We start from the raw sequence: 17,421 nt of genomic DNA on the forward strand, positions 1-17,421 counted from the left end.
GGCAGCCACTTAGACCTTCCTCTTTTCACTACATGCCACTGCTGCTGGTGGAGGAAGAGGGGAATGGAGAAAGCTGTGAGGCAGCAGCAGCAGGCTCAGTCTGTGGCCCTCTGCTGGTTGGCCATACAAACTGCAGCCTGATGACATCCTTACAATTTTGATATATACTAAGACAGAAGAGTGAATCTGAGGTTCCAATACATTGGCCACCTCATGAGAAGAGAAGACTCCCTGGAAAAGACCCTGATGTTGGGAAAGATGGAGGGCACAAGGAGAAGGGGACGACAGAGGACGAGATGGTTGGACAGTGTTCTCGAAGCTACCAGCATGAGTTTGACCAAACTGCAGGAGGCAGTTGAAGACAGGAGTGCCTGGAGTGCTCTGGTCCATGGGGTCACGAAGAGACGGACACGACTAAATGACTAAACAATAACAACAACAAGACAGAAGAAGATCAGAGTTTCCTGTAGGTAGAGCATTTAAACCATTAGTCATAAGTGCACAGTAGGAGAACTATGCGGCAAAACCAGTATCCATAAGAAGGCTTGCTGGGCAGACATGCCTATGTGCCGGGGGTATAGCTCAGCGGTAGAGCATTTGACTGCAGATCAAGAGGTCCCTGGTTCAAGTCCGGGTGCCCCCTCTTTTTAGAGGAATTTGTTTGTGGTTTGCCACCTCCTCACTTTCTCCAATAGCTTGTGGTGGGTAACCTTGTAGACGGGTTTAAGGAAATAGAGGCTGCAACCATTTTATGCGCATCCAATATGTGCACAACCCTGCACATTGCTCGAAACTCAGATGTGACCCGCTCCCATTTTTTAAGGGGGCTGGTGAGGAAGTGTAGCTGGTTCTGCCTTGCTCTCCCAGCTTCCCAGCATTGCAGGCCACTGCTGTTTGGTGAGAGGGAGAGGTGGCAGGGATCTTGGCACATTGCATGGCGCATGAGCATTTGATCAGTAGGTAGTGGCACAGTGTAGGGAAGTGGCGTCTCATGCTCATTCCCCCCAGGGCTGAAAGAAAGAAGCCTGTGTATGAAATGGCAGGCTTTTTTCTCTTGCTTCCAACAGCAGCAGGGCAGGAGGACGAAGGGGAGAATTACTATCTCCCCTTCGTTCCCCTCCACCCCATCAGTGACAGGAGGAATTTGAGACACTTCTTACTGCTGCCTGCCTCCCTCAGCTGCCAGCTTCCTGTCTTCTTCTCACACTGCAGTTCATGGGGCCACCTATTGGTGACCATTCAAATTGCAGCGTGGTGACATCCTTACAATTTTATTATATACTACGAAATAAGAAGATCAGTGGTGTTTTAAAAAAATAAAATCACCTGCCTTTACTGATCTTCTCCAGCCATGTGCCACTAGAAGAAGTGCAGGTAGTGTTCTCATATGTAATAACCAGTTTGGGGGGGATTGTTGTTGGGCCTAAAGCTGCGGCCTCCGTGTGAGCTGACTCTGCTCTAGAGCACTTTGCAACACAGAGATTTGCGGGAGGTTATTCCTCAGTAGAAAGCTTGATGTGGAATGAGTTGCCTGTAGGTAGGGCGTTTAAAACCATTAGTCGAAAGTACAGGGTAAAGAACTATGTGGCAAAACTGGTATCCATAAGAAGGCTTCCTGGGCAGACATGCCTATGTGCCGGGGGTATAGCTCAGCGGTAGAGCATTTGACTGCAGATCAAGAGGTCCCTGGTTCAAGTCCGGGTGCCCCCTCTTTTTTTAGAGGAAAGTATTTCCAGGTGTTGCCAGCAGCTTGTTTTCCGCAATAGCTTGTAATGGGAAACCTCATAGATAGGTTTAGTGGAATACGATGTAACTGAGACTGTGCCCCTGCTCGCATTGCTCACCATCCCCACCCCATCCCCATCCACTACCCCCTGCCAAACCTGTCGGCATGCAGAGGGCCGGGAGGCCAGCTGGCTAGCCCGGGCTGGACCGTCTCCTTCTGGTCTTCCTGGTTCGAAGACCATCACCTCTGCTCCGACATAAATCAGCGACCCAGGCTTCAAACCCAGGGCACACTATCAGCTGATAGAACTGCGCACACAGAATAGGTGTGAGGCTTGTGGAAGCATATTACAACTACAGATTTATTAATCATAAATCAGGACAAAGAAACATGTCCTCTCTCTGCCATGTCCTCTCAGAGAGAAACAAAAGCAAAAGCTATACACACAACGGAGGTTCCTGGCATAATGTGCTGGAATGTAAACAGACATGTGACACGTAACAATCCCATGTCTGTTCCTTAAGGTGGAATGGAAAGGTCAACAAAACCCACCACCCCTTGCAAATTCCCCTCCTTTTACACCTCACCAACATTCCATATCCATTTGTTTTGTTTAGTCGTGTCCGACTCTTCGTGACCCCCTGGACCAGAGCACGCCAGGCCCGCCTGTCTTTCACTGCCTCCCACAGTTTGGTCAAACTCATGCTGGCAGCTTCAAGAACACTATCCAACCATCTCGTCCTCTGCCGTCCCCTTCTCCTTGTGCCCTCCATCTTTCCCAACATCAGGGTCTTTTCCAGGGAGTCTTCCCTTTTCATGAGGTGGCCAAAGTATTGGAGCCTCAGCTTCAGGATCTGTCCTTCCAGTGAGCACTCAGGGCTGATTTCCTTCAGAATGGAGAGGTTTGATCTTCTTGCAGTCCATGGGACTCTCAAGAGTCTCCTCCAGCACCATAATTCAAAACCATCAATTCTTTGGCGATCAACATTCTTTATGGTCCAGCTCTCACTTCCATACATCACTACTGGGAAAACCATGGCTTTAACTATATGGACCTTTGTTGGCAAAGTTATGTCTCTGCTTTATAAGATGCTGTCTAGGTTTGTTATCACCTTTCTCCCAAGAAGCAGGCGTCTTTTAATTTCGTGACTGCTGTCACCATCTGCAGTGATCATAGTTCACCCAATCTACCAGCTGTCTTCTGACATGCAGTCGTAGCTGCTGAGGCAGTTCAGGGCAAGCTCCATTACTCTGTCTACTTTCCAACACCGCAGATTGATGCTGTTGACCAAAAGCGGGCATGTGGCATAGACCAATCTGACGGTCTTGCCACCACACAGATATGTCAAGCTCCCTGCATGCCTCACAACCAGCATTTAGTGACATCTCACCTTCATTGCCCCTACTATTGAGAGAAGGAAGCCTGCAATTCACGATCCAGAGGTTTTCTCCTGTCAATTTCTGTGGCAGTGGGGAGTCCTCTCCTCACCCCACCAGTTGTGGTTGCAGGGGGAGCATGGCGGCAGCTTAGACCTTCCTCTTTTCACTACATGCCACTGCTGCTGGTGGAGGAAGAGGGGAATGGAGAAAGCTGTGAGGCAGCAGCAGCAGCAGCAGCAGCAGGCTCAGTCTGTTCTGCCTATTCCTCTGTGTCTTGCCTGGACCACATCCTGACAGCCTGCCTGAGCTGCCCATCTGCTCTTGTTTTCACACTGCAGTTTGTGTGGCCCTCTGCTGGTTGGCCATACAAACTGCAGCCTGATGACATCCTTACAATTTTGATATATACTAAGACAGAAGAGTGAAGCTGCGGCTCCAATACTTTGGCCACCTCATGAGAAGAGAAGACTCCCTGGAAAAGACCTTGATGTTGGGAAAGATGGAGGGCACAAGGAGAAGGGGACGACAGAGGACGAGATGGTTGGACAGTGTTCTCGAAGCTACAAACATGAGTTTGACCAAACTGTGGGAGGCAGTGGAAGACAGGAGTCCTGGCGTGCTCTGGTCCATGGGGTCACGAAGAGTCGTACACGACTAAATGACTAAACAACAACAACAATAAGACAGAAGAAGATCAGAGTTTCCTGTAGGTAGAGCATTTAAAGCCATTAGTCATAAGTACACAGTAGGAGAACTATGCAGCAAAACCAGTATCCATAAGAAGGCTTCCTGGGCAGACAAGCCTATGTGCCGGGGGTATAGCTCAGCGGTAGAGCATTTGACTGCAGATCAAGAGGTCCCTGGTTCAAGTCCGGGTGCCCCCTCTTTTTAGAGGAATTTGTTTCTGGTTTGCCACCATCCTGCTTTCTCCAATAACTTGTGGTGGGTAATATGGTTTTCATGAACAGTGGTATAAAACAAGATCAGTGGTGGCACAGAGATGGCTTCTCCACATTTAGCTCAGTGGTAGAGAATTTGACTGCAGATCAAGTCTGCAGATCAAAATGGTAGTAGGACTTAATTTATGATGTAAATAAACCTGTTTATAGAAAGATACGGGACATATCTGGTGCCCTTACATAGATTTCTTAGTGATTAAAAACCTTTGCTCTGGTATTTGACTTCTGATCAAGGAGTCTTGGTTCTAATCTGGTGCTACCAGCTCTCTCTTTTGTATTTAGCATAATTATAGTTTTGTGAATTTTACAACACCACCATTAAACATTACCTGGGCAATGTAATAATTATTCCTAATTGAATAGTTAAATTCAAAATTCTAAAGAGAGGCTGAGAAGGTACATGGGTTTAAAATTGTATTTATACTAGCTCAGCTATGTTGTGAGCTGATCAGTAAAGGCTTTACCCCCTTGAAAAGTAAGGTATAAATACAGTCCTTAAAAACATCTCTCTTTGTTCAAAAAATCTCTCTGTGTGGAAATAAAAACAACCGTTTTCCTCACTCTTCTGGTGAGTTTTGAAGGAAAGTGTGATTCTGCTCTCTGAAGCTCTGAAACACATAGTTGCGCATAAAGCACAGATAAGCTTTGTTTCCCAAACTTTCTAGATCTGAATCACACTTCCCTGCTCCTGAATTATAACTGGAGGCATGCTTCACTCCATGGGTAGGCAAACTAAGGCCCGGGGGCCAGATCCAGCCCAATCGCCTTCTGAATCTGGCCCACGGACAGTCCGGGAATCAGCATGTTTTTACATGAGTAGAATGTGTGCTTTTATTTAAAATGCATCTCTGGGTTATTTGTGGGGCCTGCCTGGTGTTTTTACATGAGTAGAATGTGTGCTTTTATTTAAAATGCATCTCTAGGTTATTTGTAGGGCATAGGGATTTGTTTTTTTTTTCTTTTCAAAATATAGTCCGCCCCCCCACAAGGGCTGAGGGACAGTGGAGTGGCCCCTTGCTGAAAAAGTTTGCTGGAAAAAGTTTCACTCTCACACTGAAAAATAATTACTTTTTCTAAAAGGTATAAAAATAATAAGCATCCCCAGCTTAGCTTGACAGAGAGCTCCTGAGAACTTGGAAGCTTTCTTCCTTGATCTTTTCCCCTTTTGGTTCATCGGTCATAATAACAAAGGCAATGATTTTATTAAGTAGGGAATCTATTTTAGCGTGTTTAAGGGGTATTGTGCAGTGGTACATGAATTCTGGAGCTTGAGGTTTCCTCAACCACTGGGAGAGCCAGTGTGGTGTAGTGGTTAAGAGCGGTGGACTCGTAATCTGGGGAATCAGGTTCGCGTCTCCGCTCCCCCACATGCAGCTGCTGGGTGACCTTGGGCCAGTCACACTTCTCTGAAGGCTCTCAGCCCCACTCACCTCACAGAGTGTTTGTTGTCGGGGAGGAAGGGAAAGGAGAATGTTAGCCGCTTTGAGACTCCTTCGGGAAGTGATAAAGCGGGATATCAAATCCAAACTCTTCTTCTTCTTCTCTATGGAGCGTTTAACCTGGGATTTTATTTTTATCTCTCCTTCATGTAGGTTTGCTGCGAAGCTCATTGCTGGTGTGTTGGATTTCAAGGCAAAGATTGACCAGTGAGTATTCTGGACTGGCAAAATTGGGAAGTGCAGGGAGAGAGAGTGTCACATGCAGGACACAACCTGCTGGTGTGGGATGTAAACATAGGGTATCTTCGTGTGTGTGAGAGAGGAGAGTCTACTGTTTCAGGGCGCTATTGGGTGTGCATTAGACAGCTATGGCTGTTGCCACTGTGGTCTTGACACTGGCAACCTCAGGACTGGATTACTGCAACATACTCAATGTGGGGCTTCCCTTGGGCTTAACCCAGAAGAATTTAGTACCTCGGCTGTACAACCAGGGAAACAAACAAACAGACAAACCAAAACCTCACTTAGATAAATTAAAACCAAGGGGAGGAGAAATACATTAAAAGCATCTTGCCCGCTTCTAAAAGGCCACAGATTAAACTTTAAACTAAGTCCAAAGGCCTGGTTCTAGAGGGAAGTTTTTGCCTGGCACCTAAAGATATATAATGATGGCACCAGCCGAGCCTCCCTAGGGAGAGGATTCCTCAAGCGGGGAGCCACTGCAGAAAAGGCCCTGTTCTCGTGTTGCCACCCTCCGGACCTCTCATGGAGGAGGCACACATAAAAGGTCCTCAGAGGATGATCGCAGGGCTGGGTCAGTTCTTTGAGGTCCTTTTAACATTTAAAGCCCAAACAACTTGAGACCCGGGTATATCTCAGGGATTGCCTTGCCCCATACATCCCTGCCTGGAAACTGCTCCTAATAATGTGGTACTGCTGAGAGTACTCCGTGTCTCAGAGGTGAGCTTCGTATGCAGCAAAAGAGGGGGGCTTTTAGTGTTGCAGCTTCAGCCCTCTGGAATGGGTTACCAGCTGAAATTAGGCATTTCGATATTTAGTTGACTACTGAAGACATTTTTGTTGAAAGAAGTGTTTTCCCGAGGGGTGACCCAGTCATTTATGGAGCAACTGTGTAGCTGAAAGAAAAAAATGTTCTGTTGTTTTTAGAACTTGTAAAGAAGGCTGTATCGTTTTTAGAGTTTTCCAGAATGGCTTTTTGGAACTTGGTTTTCAACTTGGCGGCTTTCTGCTGTGAAACACTCTATAAATTTGTTAAATAAAATAATAAGTAGTCCTCAAGAGCATATATGTGACGATAAAGGCTAATTCGTATATTGTGGCATCAGCTTTTGTGGACTGCCTTGCCTAAAACACACCCCATATCACCTCTACTGCCCAGAGCAGCAGCAGCAACCTTACAGATTGACTTGTTTATCCCCCTTTTCCCCCTTCATGCCAGCCAGACCCTGTTAGTCGAATATTCCCGAGGCTACCCTCTCTGTATGGAGCAATATTCCCGCATCTTTGCCTCGTGCAGACTTCCAGGGCCGAAACACGATTCCGTCTTGCTGCCTCCACCCGGCCGAAGACCGCCCACCTACATCACGGTAGTCCGCAACTTCCAGGTAACTATCGCTGTCCCGCTATACAGTGGTAACTCGGGTTACAGATGCTTCAGGTTACAGACTCCGCTAACCCAGAAATAGTACCTCGGGTTAAGAACTTTGCTTCAGGATGAGAACAGAAATCACGTGGCAGCAGCGGGAGGCTGTTCTTAACCTGAAACTGTTCTTAACCTGAAGCACCACTTTAGCTAACGGGGCCTCCCGCTGCCGCCGCGCGATTTCTGTTCTCATCCTGAAATAAAGTTCTTAACCCGAGATACTACTTCCGGGTTAGCGGAGTCTGTAACCTGAAGCGTCTGTAACCCGAGGTACCACTGTTTATATTGTTTCCCAGTAAGCTTAAACCTTGCTACAAGACGTTGCTTTTTATGTCTCCTGCAGTTCTTCCAACTTGAAGTGTACAACAGTGACGGGACGCCTCTCACTGTCGACCAGCTGCACTGGCAGCTCCAGCGAATCCGTGCGCAGTCTTGGAAGACCGATAAGGAGCCCCTCGGAGTGCTGACTAGTGACCACCGACACACGTGGGGACAGGCCTACACCACTCTCATGAGAGGTATCTCTGTGTGTGCATGCTGTATGGAGACTGGGTCAGCTATAGAATTTTTATTATTATTATTATTAACACCCTGCCCATCTGGATGGTTTCCTCAGCCACTCTGGGCAGCTCCCAACAGAATATTAAAAACACAATAAAACATCAAACATTAAAAACTTCCCTAAACAGGACTGCCTTCAGGTGTCTTCTAAAAGTCAGATAGCTGTTTATTTCCTTGACATCTGGTGGGAGGGCGTTCCACAGGGCAGGCGCCATTACCGAAAAGGCCCTCTGCCTGGTTCCCTGTAAACTCACTTCTCACAGTGAGGGAACTGGCAGAAGGCCCTTGGAGCTGGACCTCAGTGTCCGGGCTGAACGATGGGGATGGAGATGCTCCTTCAGGTATACTGGGCCAAGGCTGCTTAGGGCTTTAAAGGTCAGCACCAGCACTTTGAATTTTGCTTGGAAACGTACTGGGAGCCAATGTAGGTCTTTCAGGACCGGTGTTGTGTGGTCTCGGTGGCTACTGCCCGTCACCTGTCCAGCTGCCGCATTCTGTATTAGTTGTAGTTTCTGGGTCACCTTCAAAGGTAGCCCCACGTAGAGCGCATTGCAGTAGTCCAAGCGGGAGATAACCAGAGCATGCACCACTCTGGCGAGGCAGTCCGCAGGCAGATAGGGTCTCAGCCTGCGTACCAGATGGAGCTGGTAAACAGCTGCCCTGGACACAGAATTGACCTGTGCCTCCATGGACAGCTGTGAGTCCAAAATGACTCCCAGGCTGCGCACCTGGTCCTTCAGGGGCACAGTTACCCCATTCAGGACCAGGGAGTCCCTCACACCTGCATGTGACAGCGTTCTCTTAATCCAGTATTCCGAGACCTCCCCAGTGTTAACACTTAACCGTGGAGGCTAATAAAGTTAGCCAGGGGTCAAGCATTAATGTCTACACCAGGCCAGCATGGAGAGCACTCTCTGGTGGGCCGCTTCTTCAAAACAACGCATTGGTTAGCTTGTGAGCGCAACGCTCCTTCTCTGCTGCACCGCAGGGCTGGCATAACCTTCGTGTTTCGCTTTCCTCTCCCTCCTTGCCACCAGACAAGCTGAACCGGGATTCGGCCCGTGCCATTCAGCGCAGCCTCTTCACCGTCTGCTTGGACGCTCCTGTCCTGAAAGTCTCAGATGCGCTAGCGAGCAGCCGTCTGGCGGCACAGATGCTGCATGGCGGAGGCAGCTACTCAAATAGCGGCAATCGCTGGTTCGACAAGACTCTGCAGGTGAGGACAACTTCAGGGTAAAGGGGGGGGGCTACTCCTTTTTGAAAGCCTGGAGGAGGCACCGCTGCTGTGGTCAGACTAGAGGTGTTTGGAAAGTGGGGGTGTCTCTCTCTCCCCCCCGCCACCCCCATGTCTTGCTTCAGGTTGGGAAGGGCTCACAAGGCAGAGCATCTATAGGGCACCACATAAAAGGGTAGCTTTATTTTTGTCGTGCTTTTTTTTGGAGGGGAAGGGAAGCAACTAAGGCTCCTTCTGCACTGTACATTAAAAGCAGTATCATCCCAGTCATGACTTCCTCCAAAGAATCTTGGAAATGGCATCCCCAATATTTCTCCAATAAAAATAAAGGTCAAGGTAAAGGGACCCCTGACCATTAGGTCCAGTTGTGGCCGACTGGGGTTGCGGCGCTCATCTCGCTTTATTGGCCGAGGGAGCCAGCGTACAGCTTCCAGGTCATGTGGCCAGCATGACTAAGCCGCTTCTGGCGAACCAGAGCAGCGCACAGAAAGGACGTTTACCTTCCCGCTGGAGCAGTACCTATTTATCTACTTGCACTCTGACGTGCTTTCAAACTGCTAGGTTGGCAGGAGCAGGGACCGAGCAACGGGAGCTCACCCCTCGTGGGGATTCGAACCACTGACCTTCTGATCGGCAAGTCCTAGGCTCTGTGGTTTAACCCACAGCACCACCCGCGTCCCACTCCAATGAAAATAGGGACGTCCTATTCCATTATTCTTATTCTTATTCTTCTTATTATTACCCTGCCCACCCGACTGGGTTGCCCTCCTGTATGCTCTTGGCTCTCTCCTGCAAAATACTCAGCATTTCGGGGACACCCTAAGCCAAGGCTGTCCTTAAATAAATGCAGAAGCAAGCAGGATAGAATTGGATCGTTGCTTTTGTGGTTCTTATGGGGAAACATAGCCAGTCAGATGCATGGCCAGAGCGGTTTGGTATGAGGAAACCCAAGCCTTTTTAAAGGTGTACTACACTATTTCCACTTGGTGTCATCACATTTATTTAATGCTTTTCTAGCCTTCCATTAGGGGTGCAGGTGGCACTGTGGGTTAAGCCACAGAACTTACGACTTGCCGATCAGAAGGTCAGCAGTTCAAATCCCCACAACGGGGTGAGCTCCCGTTGCTTGGTCCCTGCTCCTGCCAACCAAGCAGTTCGAAAGCACGTCAAAGTGCAAGTAGATAAATAGGTAAGGGAAGGTAAACGGCGTTTCCGTGCGCTGCTCTGATTCACCAGAAGCAGCTTAGTCATGCTGGCCACATGACCTGAAAGCTGTACACCGGCTCCCTCAGCCAGTAAAGCGAGATGAGCGCTGTAACCCCAGAGTCGTCCGTGACTGGACCTAATGGTCAGGGGTCCCTTTACCTTTATCCTTCCATTGTCCTCCCTGCTGAGTGTTCAAGGGGACGGTGGAGGTGAAATAAGAAGTTGGCTCTGACCTGGCAATCGCTCTGGCTCCAGCCACTGTCGCATACCCTCCAACATTTCTCTGACGACAGTAGGGACGTTGTATTCCATAATAACAATAACAATAATAATTTTATTATTTGTACCCCGTCCATCTGACTGGGTTTCCCCCAGCCATTCTGGGCAGCTTCCAACATATATGAAAACATAATAAAACATTAAACATAAACAATTTCCTATACAGGGCTGCCTTCAGATATCTTCTAAAGGTTGTAGAGTTACTTATCTCCTTGGCTCGGGGGTTGCATAGCTCCATACCCTCCAACATTTCTCTGATGAAAACAGGGATGTCCTACCATACCTTGCAATAGTTCTCTGGTGAAAATGGAGACGTCCTAAGGAAAAGTAGGACATTCTGGGATCAAATCAGAAACTGGGATAGCTCCTGTAAATCCAGGACTGTCCCTGGAAAATAGGGACACTTGGAGGGTATGGAATGGTAGTTTGTTAAGGGTGATGAGCGATGTTGACACACACACACACACACACACACACACACACACACACCATTCACAAACCTACAGTTACTTGAGTTCCCTAGGAAGAGAGATGGACTATTGAACAGTGTTGAACACTGTAGAAAACCATGAACGTTTAACGCAGGACGATACTGCATTAAACGTAAATTGTAGATGTGGCCAAGAGGAACAACATCATTAATGCCATTAGGAAAATGTACATGTGTGGGGAGAGGAAAAGCCTTCTTCTCTTGGAATGTATGGAGGAACTGGAAATAGGTAGAAAGTACACGGGTGGTGCTGTGGTCTAAAACCACTGAGCCTCTTGGGCTTGCTGATCGGAAGGTCAGAGGTTCGAATCCCCACGACAGGGTGAGCTCCCGTTGCTCGGTCCCTGCTCCTGCCAACGTAGCAGTTCAAAAGCACGTCAGAGTGCAAGTAGATAAATAGATACCGCTCTGGCAGGAAGGTCAATGGCATTTCTGTGTGCTGCAGTGGTTTCCAGAAGAGGCTTAGTCATGCTGGCCACATGACCCAGAAAAACTGTCTGCAGACAAATGTGGGCTCCTTTGGCCAGTAAAGCGAGATGAGCGCCACAACCCCAGAGTCGTCCGCTACTGCACTGAACTGTCGGGGGTCCTTTACCTTTACATTTACCTATTCTTTATCCCAGGGGTGGGGAAACTTTTTCACCCCTTGTAGGAAACCTTATCTGGACGGTGTACCAGGAGTGGGCAAGGCCAGGATCCAAAATAGGTGTTGACAATGTAGATAATAAAAAATTGCCCATTGTGACTCATTGAGCAAAGGAGACGAAACCTCTGGCCTTTCAGATGTTGTTGGACCCTGACTTTCATCAACCCCAAGCAGCAAGGCCAATAGTCAGGGTTGATGAGAATTGTAGTCTGGAAACATCCCAAGGGGCAGAGGTTCCTCGCCTCTGTTTCAAGATGGAAGCTCTCGTAAGTCCTTTCTGGCTATCACACCCTCTCTCTCTTTGTCTTTTCTTTCCACATGTTTGCCTTCTCTTGCTCCCCACCCCATGCTCCCAGTTTATTGTGGGAGAAGATGGCTCCTGTGGGGTGCTTTATGAACAAGCCGTTGCTGAAGGACCACCAATCGCCACCATCATAGACCACGTCCTTGACTACTGGTAATGCCCTCACCAGGAGCGCGGAAGGGATGTGGGGCTCATCAGATTCAGGTCCAGGAGAAGGCTTTGTGCAGTGGCGATACTGAGGAAGAGACAAACATATTTCTGTTTTAAAAAATTGTTCTAAGGATGTTGGGTGCTCAAGCTCTCTCAAAAATTACTGTGAGGAAGTTTAGGAGCCTTAATATATAGCCCTCTTTGTCCATGGAGTTTTCTTGGCAGGGATACTGGAGTGGCTTGCCGGTTCCTGCTTCAGGTGGATCACATTTGGTCAAAACTCTCCAGTATGACCTGTCCATCTTGGGTGCCCTGCTCGGCATAGTTCATAGCCTCTCTGAGTTTTTCAAGCCCCTTCGCCATGGCAAGGCAGTGATCCATGAAGGGGGATCACTGCCTATATAGCAGGAAGACAGGAGTGCCTGGCGTGCTCTGGTCCATGGGGTCACGAAGAGTCGGACACAACTAAACAACAACAAAACAATATATAGCAGGAGTAGGGAGGTGCACTGCTAGAGATGTAAAGGTCTGGAAGTAAAAACAGAAAAACTGGGGGAGATTGTTCAAGGGTCCTCAGAGGGCAGCTCTTGAGTTTCATATGAAAATGAATAAATATTGCATGCCCAGCACTGGTTCCTCTTTTGTCGAAAGCTGCCCTGTGCAAGGGGAGGACTTCCTGTGTTCTTCAACACTGGGAGGCAGACGAAAGATGGGAGTTTGAACTTCCTCTTTTGAGAAAGCCTTTTTAAAACTATTTTTTTTTTGTCCCTTATGCAATGATCTGAGGAACTCACAGTCCTGGCTACATTTGAACATATTTCATATAGACATCAGTTTTGTGTGGATGCCAGTCTGGATATTTGGAAGGTTTATAGTACCCTATATGCTGAATTTAAGATGTTATTGATGGTGTTTGTATTCATAATGTGAACTGAACTTCTCCTGGGATGCCGATGGGATCTGAAGTCCCAACAATATCAGGAGTTTGTCTCCCTTGCCACAGGAAGACAAACAAACATGGGTCTTTAACCCATCACTTTCTTTTTAATGCATTTTTTTCTGTCTCTTTCCTCCCCAAATGCCAGCAAAGATCCTGTCCCAGTCCGCGCCCCACTGATACCTCTGCAGTTGCCCAAAAAACTCTACTTCTGTTTCACTCCGGAAATCAAACGCGACATCGAACATGCCAAACAGAACCTGGACATGTGAGTGTGTGTGTTTGAGAGTGGTGTCACAATCAGAGTGGGATTTGGGCAGAAGGAGGAGAACCACAGCCAAATTAGAGACAATGCTGTGGTCTCGTTCTTGAGCGTTTCCCAGTGTGAAAACCAGGTCCATCTTGCTCCTTGCGCTGGGTTTTCATTCAGAGCTCCCTGCCACAGCTCAGGGAGGAAGATCACAGTGATTCTTGTTTCTTCCCATTAAGCCTTGTCTCTCAGCTTCCAAGTCACAGAGACCTGGCTGTCGCAAGGGGAGCAGAGTGTTCTTTTGTACCAAACAGATGCTTTTTAGGGGCAGGTTGAGATGAGGTTAAGCCGGAGCGAGGGAGGCTGGCGTTGTACAATGTGTCCCTCTGTTTGCTATCCGCCACCTGCATTTGCATATGAAAGGGAAGCTGCAACTTACCAGAGATGTGCAACAGAGGCCTCTTAGGAACACAGGAAGCAGCCCTCTTCCACAAGAACAGAAGAATCCACGGCTGGATTAGGCCAAAGGCCTATCTAGTCTGCCATCCTGGTTTGAAAGGCACCAAACAAATGCCTATGGGAAGCTCACAGGCAGGAGCTGAGCGCAACAGTGCTCTCCCCAGTATTCAGAAGGTGGTTTATCATAGCCTAAGACCTCCGGGTATAGGGCAGTATATAAATTAAATTTTAAAAATCATGGCTATAATAATAATTTATTATTTATACCTCGCCCATCTGGCTGAGTTTTCCCAGCCACTCTGGGCGGCTTCCAATTGAGTGTTAAAAACAATACAGCATTAAATATTAAAAACTTCTCTAAACAGGGCTTCCTTCAGATGTCTTTTAAAGATAGGATAGCTACTTATTTCCTTCACATCTGAAGTTTTCTCTTTGACATCTGGTGGGAGAGCGTTCCACAGGGCGGGCGCCACTACCGAGAAGGCCCTCTGTCTGGTTCCCTGTAACCTCACCTCGCAATGAAGGAGATAGCCTTACCCTCCATAAATTTGTCTGATCCTCTTTCCAAGCCATCAAACTTGGCCATCGCTACCTTTTGTGGGAGCGACTACCATCATTTAACCATGTGCTGTGTGAAAAAAGTACCGTATTTTTTGCACCATAACACTCACTTTTTTCCTCCTAGAAAGTAAGGGGAAATGTCTGTGCGTGTTATGGAGGAAATGCCTACGGGTGGCATGCCTACGGATTTTCCTCCTCTAAAAACTACGTGCGTGTTATGGTCGGGTGCGTGTTATAGAGCGAAAAATACGGTATTTCCTTTTCCCCCCCTGTCCCGAATCTTCCCACATTCAGCTTCCTCGGATGCCTCCCAAGTTCTAATGTTATGAGAAAGGGGCAAAAAACATCTTCCTATTGACATCTCCCTTCCCTCCCCACCCTGCTTATTTGCCCCCCCCCCCAAATTTGACACATACCCTTTGATCATTTGTGGTCATTCCCATGTCCAATTGTTGTCCATCTAGTCTACCAGCATTGTGCTGTCTGGATAGCAGTGGCTCTCAGGGTCTTGGGCTGTTATAGGCAAAACCTGGTCCCAAAGGGTTCAGAGCTTTGAAGTTTAGTACCAGAAACGCTAGGGATGCGTGTGGCGCTGTGGGTTAAACCACAGAGCCTAGGACTTGCCGATCAGAAGGTCAGCGGTTCAAATCCCTGCGACGGGGTGAGCTCCCGTTTCTCAGTCCCTGCTCCTGCCAACCTAGCAGTTCAAAAGCACGTCAAAGTGCAAGTAGATAAATAGGTACCCCTCTGGCGGGAAGGTAAACGGTGTTTCTGTGCACTGCTCTGGTTGGCCAGAAGCGGCTTAGTCATGCTGGCTACATGACCTGGAAGCTGTATGCCAGCTTCCTCGGCCAATAAAGCGAGATGAGCGGCCCAACCCCAGAGTCGGTCACGACTGGACCTAATGGTCAGGGTCCCTTTACCTTTACCAGAAACCCTGTCAGTTCTGGGTGCAGAAACAGCACAACTGATGCAGAATTCTAGCAGCGGAATTTTGCACTGGGTGAAGATTCTACCATGCTGCACTGTGGCATTTAAGCTGGCCTTGGAAGATGGTAGGATAAGGTACATTGTTTCTGGCATAGCAAGAGGGGGGTGGTGGTCAGGCAGGCAGGCTGTAATCTGCAGCTGAGGGTTGTTGGCTAATCAGTCGGTCTCCCTTTTCTCTTTTATCACAGACTCATCACCGACCTGGACATCAGCTGTTTCACTTACTGCGGGTTTGGCAAGGAGCTTCTGAAACGCCTTAGGCTGAGCCCAGACTCTGTCCTGCAGGTGGCACTGCAGCTAGCCTATTACAGGTGAGGTGACTGCCTTGACAGGTAAAGGTAAAGGGACCCCTGACCATTAGGTCCAGTCGTGACCGACTCTGGGGTTGCGGCGCTCATCTCGCTTTATTGGCCGAGGGAGCCAGTGTACAGCTTCCGAGTCATGTGGCCAGCATGACTAAGCCACTTCTGGCAAACCAGAGCAGCGCATGGAAACGCCATTTACCTTCCCACCAGAGGGGTACCTATTTATCTACTTGCACTTTGACGTGCTTTTGAACTGCTAGGTTGGCAGGAGCAGGGACTGAGAAACGGGAGCTCACCCTGTCGCGGAGATTCGAACCACCGACCTTCTGATCAGCAAGTCCTAGGCTCTGTGGTTTAACCCACAGCGCCACCCGCGTCCCTTGACAGGTAGAATTATACAATTGTAGAGCTGGAAAGTGACCCTTGAGGTTCATCTAGTCCCAACTAGCTGTCTCACACAGGGATCAATCCTGCAACCTTGGCGTGATCAGCACCACGCTCAGACCAACTTGAGCTATCCAGGAGTGAAGCCGGCTTTAGGGAATGTAAAAGAGAAGGTGCTGTCCTGTTTTTTCCAGGAAGAGGTGCAAGTTGGCATCGGACCAGTTAAGGCTAAACGGAAGAATGTGCTTTTGTGTACCGTATTTTTCGCTCCATAAGGCGCACCTAGTTTTTAGAGGGGGAAATCAAGAAAAAAAATATGAAGCCTGTCCACTTCTCCCAGAGCTTTTCGGGGCTGCCAGGGAAGCCTAGGAAGCCCGCCCCCCCAAGCCCCAAAGAGCAAAGAAGCCAAGACAGCGAGCAGGATCCATCCCGCTCACTCTCTTGGCCTCTGCCATAGCCACGCGCAGCCTCTCCGACCGCGTCAGTCCCTTCTCCCCCCTGGGGAAAAGCCCGCAAGAGCCTCGCAGAGCTTGTGTGTGGCTCTTGGGGGCTTTTCCTGCCTGCCTCCCCCCTGCATTCGCTCCATAAGATGCACACACATTCCCCTTTAATTTTTAGGAGGGAAAAAGTGCGTGTTATGGAGCGAAAAATACGGTATGCGGAATTGCTCATCTGAGGAAGGGCAGGTTGTGTGCATTGCGCAGAAGGGCTGTGTGTTTGTGTCATTGTGCCTGACTGCTGTGCCTCCCTTAGGGCACATGGGGAGCTGTGCGCAACCGCCGAGTCGGCCTCTCTCCGTCGCTTCCACCGCGGCCGGACGGAGACCATTCGCTCCACTACCTCTGCCGCGCTGGCCTTTGTCCGAGCTATGGCTGACGACGACTGTCAGGTATCCAGCCCCTGCTTCCTAAGGAGGCTTGAAGGGACAAGAGTGGACCGCAGTAATTTTGGATATGATGAGTTGTGGCTAGAGTGTTGAACCAGGACCTGGGCATAGCTGTCAACTTTTCCCTTTTCTTGTGAGGAATCCAATTCGAATAAGGGAATTTCCCTTAAAAAAAGGGAAACGTTGACAGCTATGGACCTGGGAGACTAGGCCACACTAACACTGTGCATTTCAGGCCTATTTATATAACACATCATCAATGGCCATGGCTTCCGGCCCTCTCAGAGAGAGAACCAATGGGAAGTGTAGTTTGCTAAGGGTGCTGGGAGTTGTTAGGAGACTCCTCTTCCCCTCACAGAGCTACAATTCCCAGAGTTCCCTGCAAAGAGAGATGGATTGTCAGGTGATCCCACTGCCTTGAATTTGGGGAGTTGGGGTGGCTTGGAAGGAAGGCATTCTCCGTGGCAGACCCTAAGTTGTGGAATCCCCACCCCCAGAGGTGCATCTGACACCTTCATTATGTAATAATAATAATAATAGTAGTAGTAGTAATAATAATATAAAATCAGGTGTACCCTGTCCACTCTAGGCAGCCTCGCAACAAAATATAGA

At 48.6% G+C, this 17,421-nt stretch overlaps 1 protein-coding gene and 3 non-coding genes across 5 annotated transcripts in view; all 4 read left to right on the forward strand.

Annotated features, from left to right (window-relative positions):
• LOC128409018 (carnitine O-acetyltransferase-like) overlaps positions 1-17,421 on the forward strand; it is a 42,984-nt gene that overhangs the window by 21,681 nt on the left and 3,882 nt on the right. For both annotated transcript variants that reach the window (XM_053379177.1, XM_053379176.1), the window contains exons 4-11: positions 5,658-5,711; positions 6,964-7,129; positions 7,511-7,685; positions 8,766-8,944; positions 11,940-12,040; positions 13,123-13,242; positions 15,423-15,545; positions 16,677-16,812. In XM_053379177.1, coding sequence (XP_053235152.1) covers positions 5,658-5,711; positions 6,964-7,129; positions 7,511-7,685; positions 8,766-8,944; positions 11,940-12,040; positions 13,123-13,242; positions 15,423-15,545; positions 16,677-16,812 — 1,054 coding nt within the window. The remainder of the gene's footprint in view (positions 1-5,657; positions 5,712-6,963; positions 7,130-7,510; positions 7,686-8,765; positions 8,945-11,939; positions 12,041-13,122; positions 13,243-15,422; positions 15,546-16,676; positions 16,813-17,421) is intronic.
• TRNAC-GCA (transfer RNA cysteine (anticodon GCA)) lies at positions 572-643 on the forward strand. Its single transcript has one exon. It is a non-coding gene; the product is annotated as a tRNA-Cys (tRNA).
• On the forward strand, positions 1,639-1,710 carry TRNAC-GCA (transfer RNA cysteine (anticodon GCA)). Its single transcript has one exon. It is a non-coding gene; the product is annotated as a tRNA-Cys (tRNA).
• Positions 3,919-3,990, forward strand: TRNAC-GCA (transfer RNA cysteine (anticodon GCA)). Its single transcript has one exon. It is a non-coding gene; the product is annotated as a tRNA-Cys (tRNA).

Source organism: Podarcis raffonei, chromosome 2, assembly GCF_027172205.1.
Source record: "Podarcis raffonei isolate rPodRaf1 chromosome 2, rPodRaf1.pri, whole genome shotgun sequence".
Classification (NCBI taxonomy): domain Eukaryota; kingdom Metazoa; phylum Chordata; class Lepidosauria; order Squamata; family Lacertidae; genus Podarcis; species Podarcis raffonei.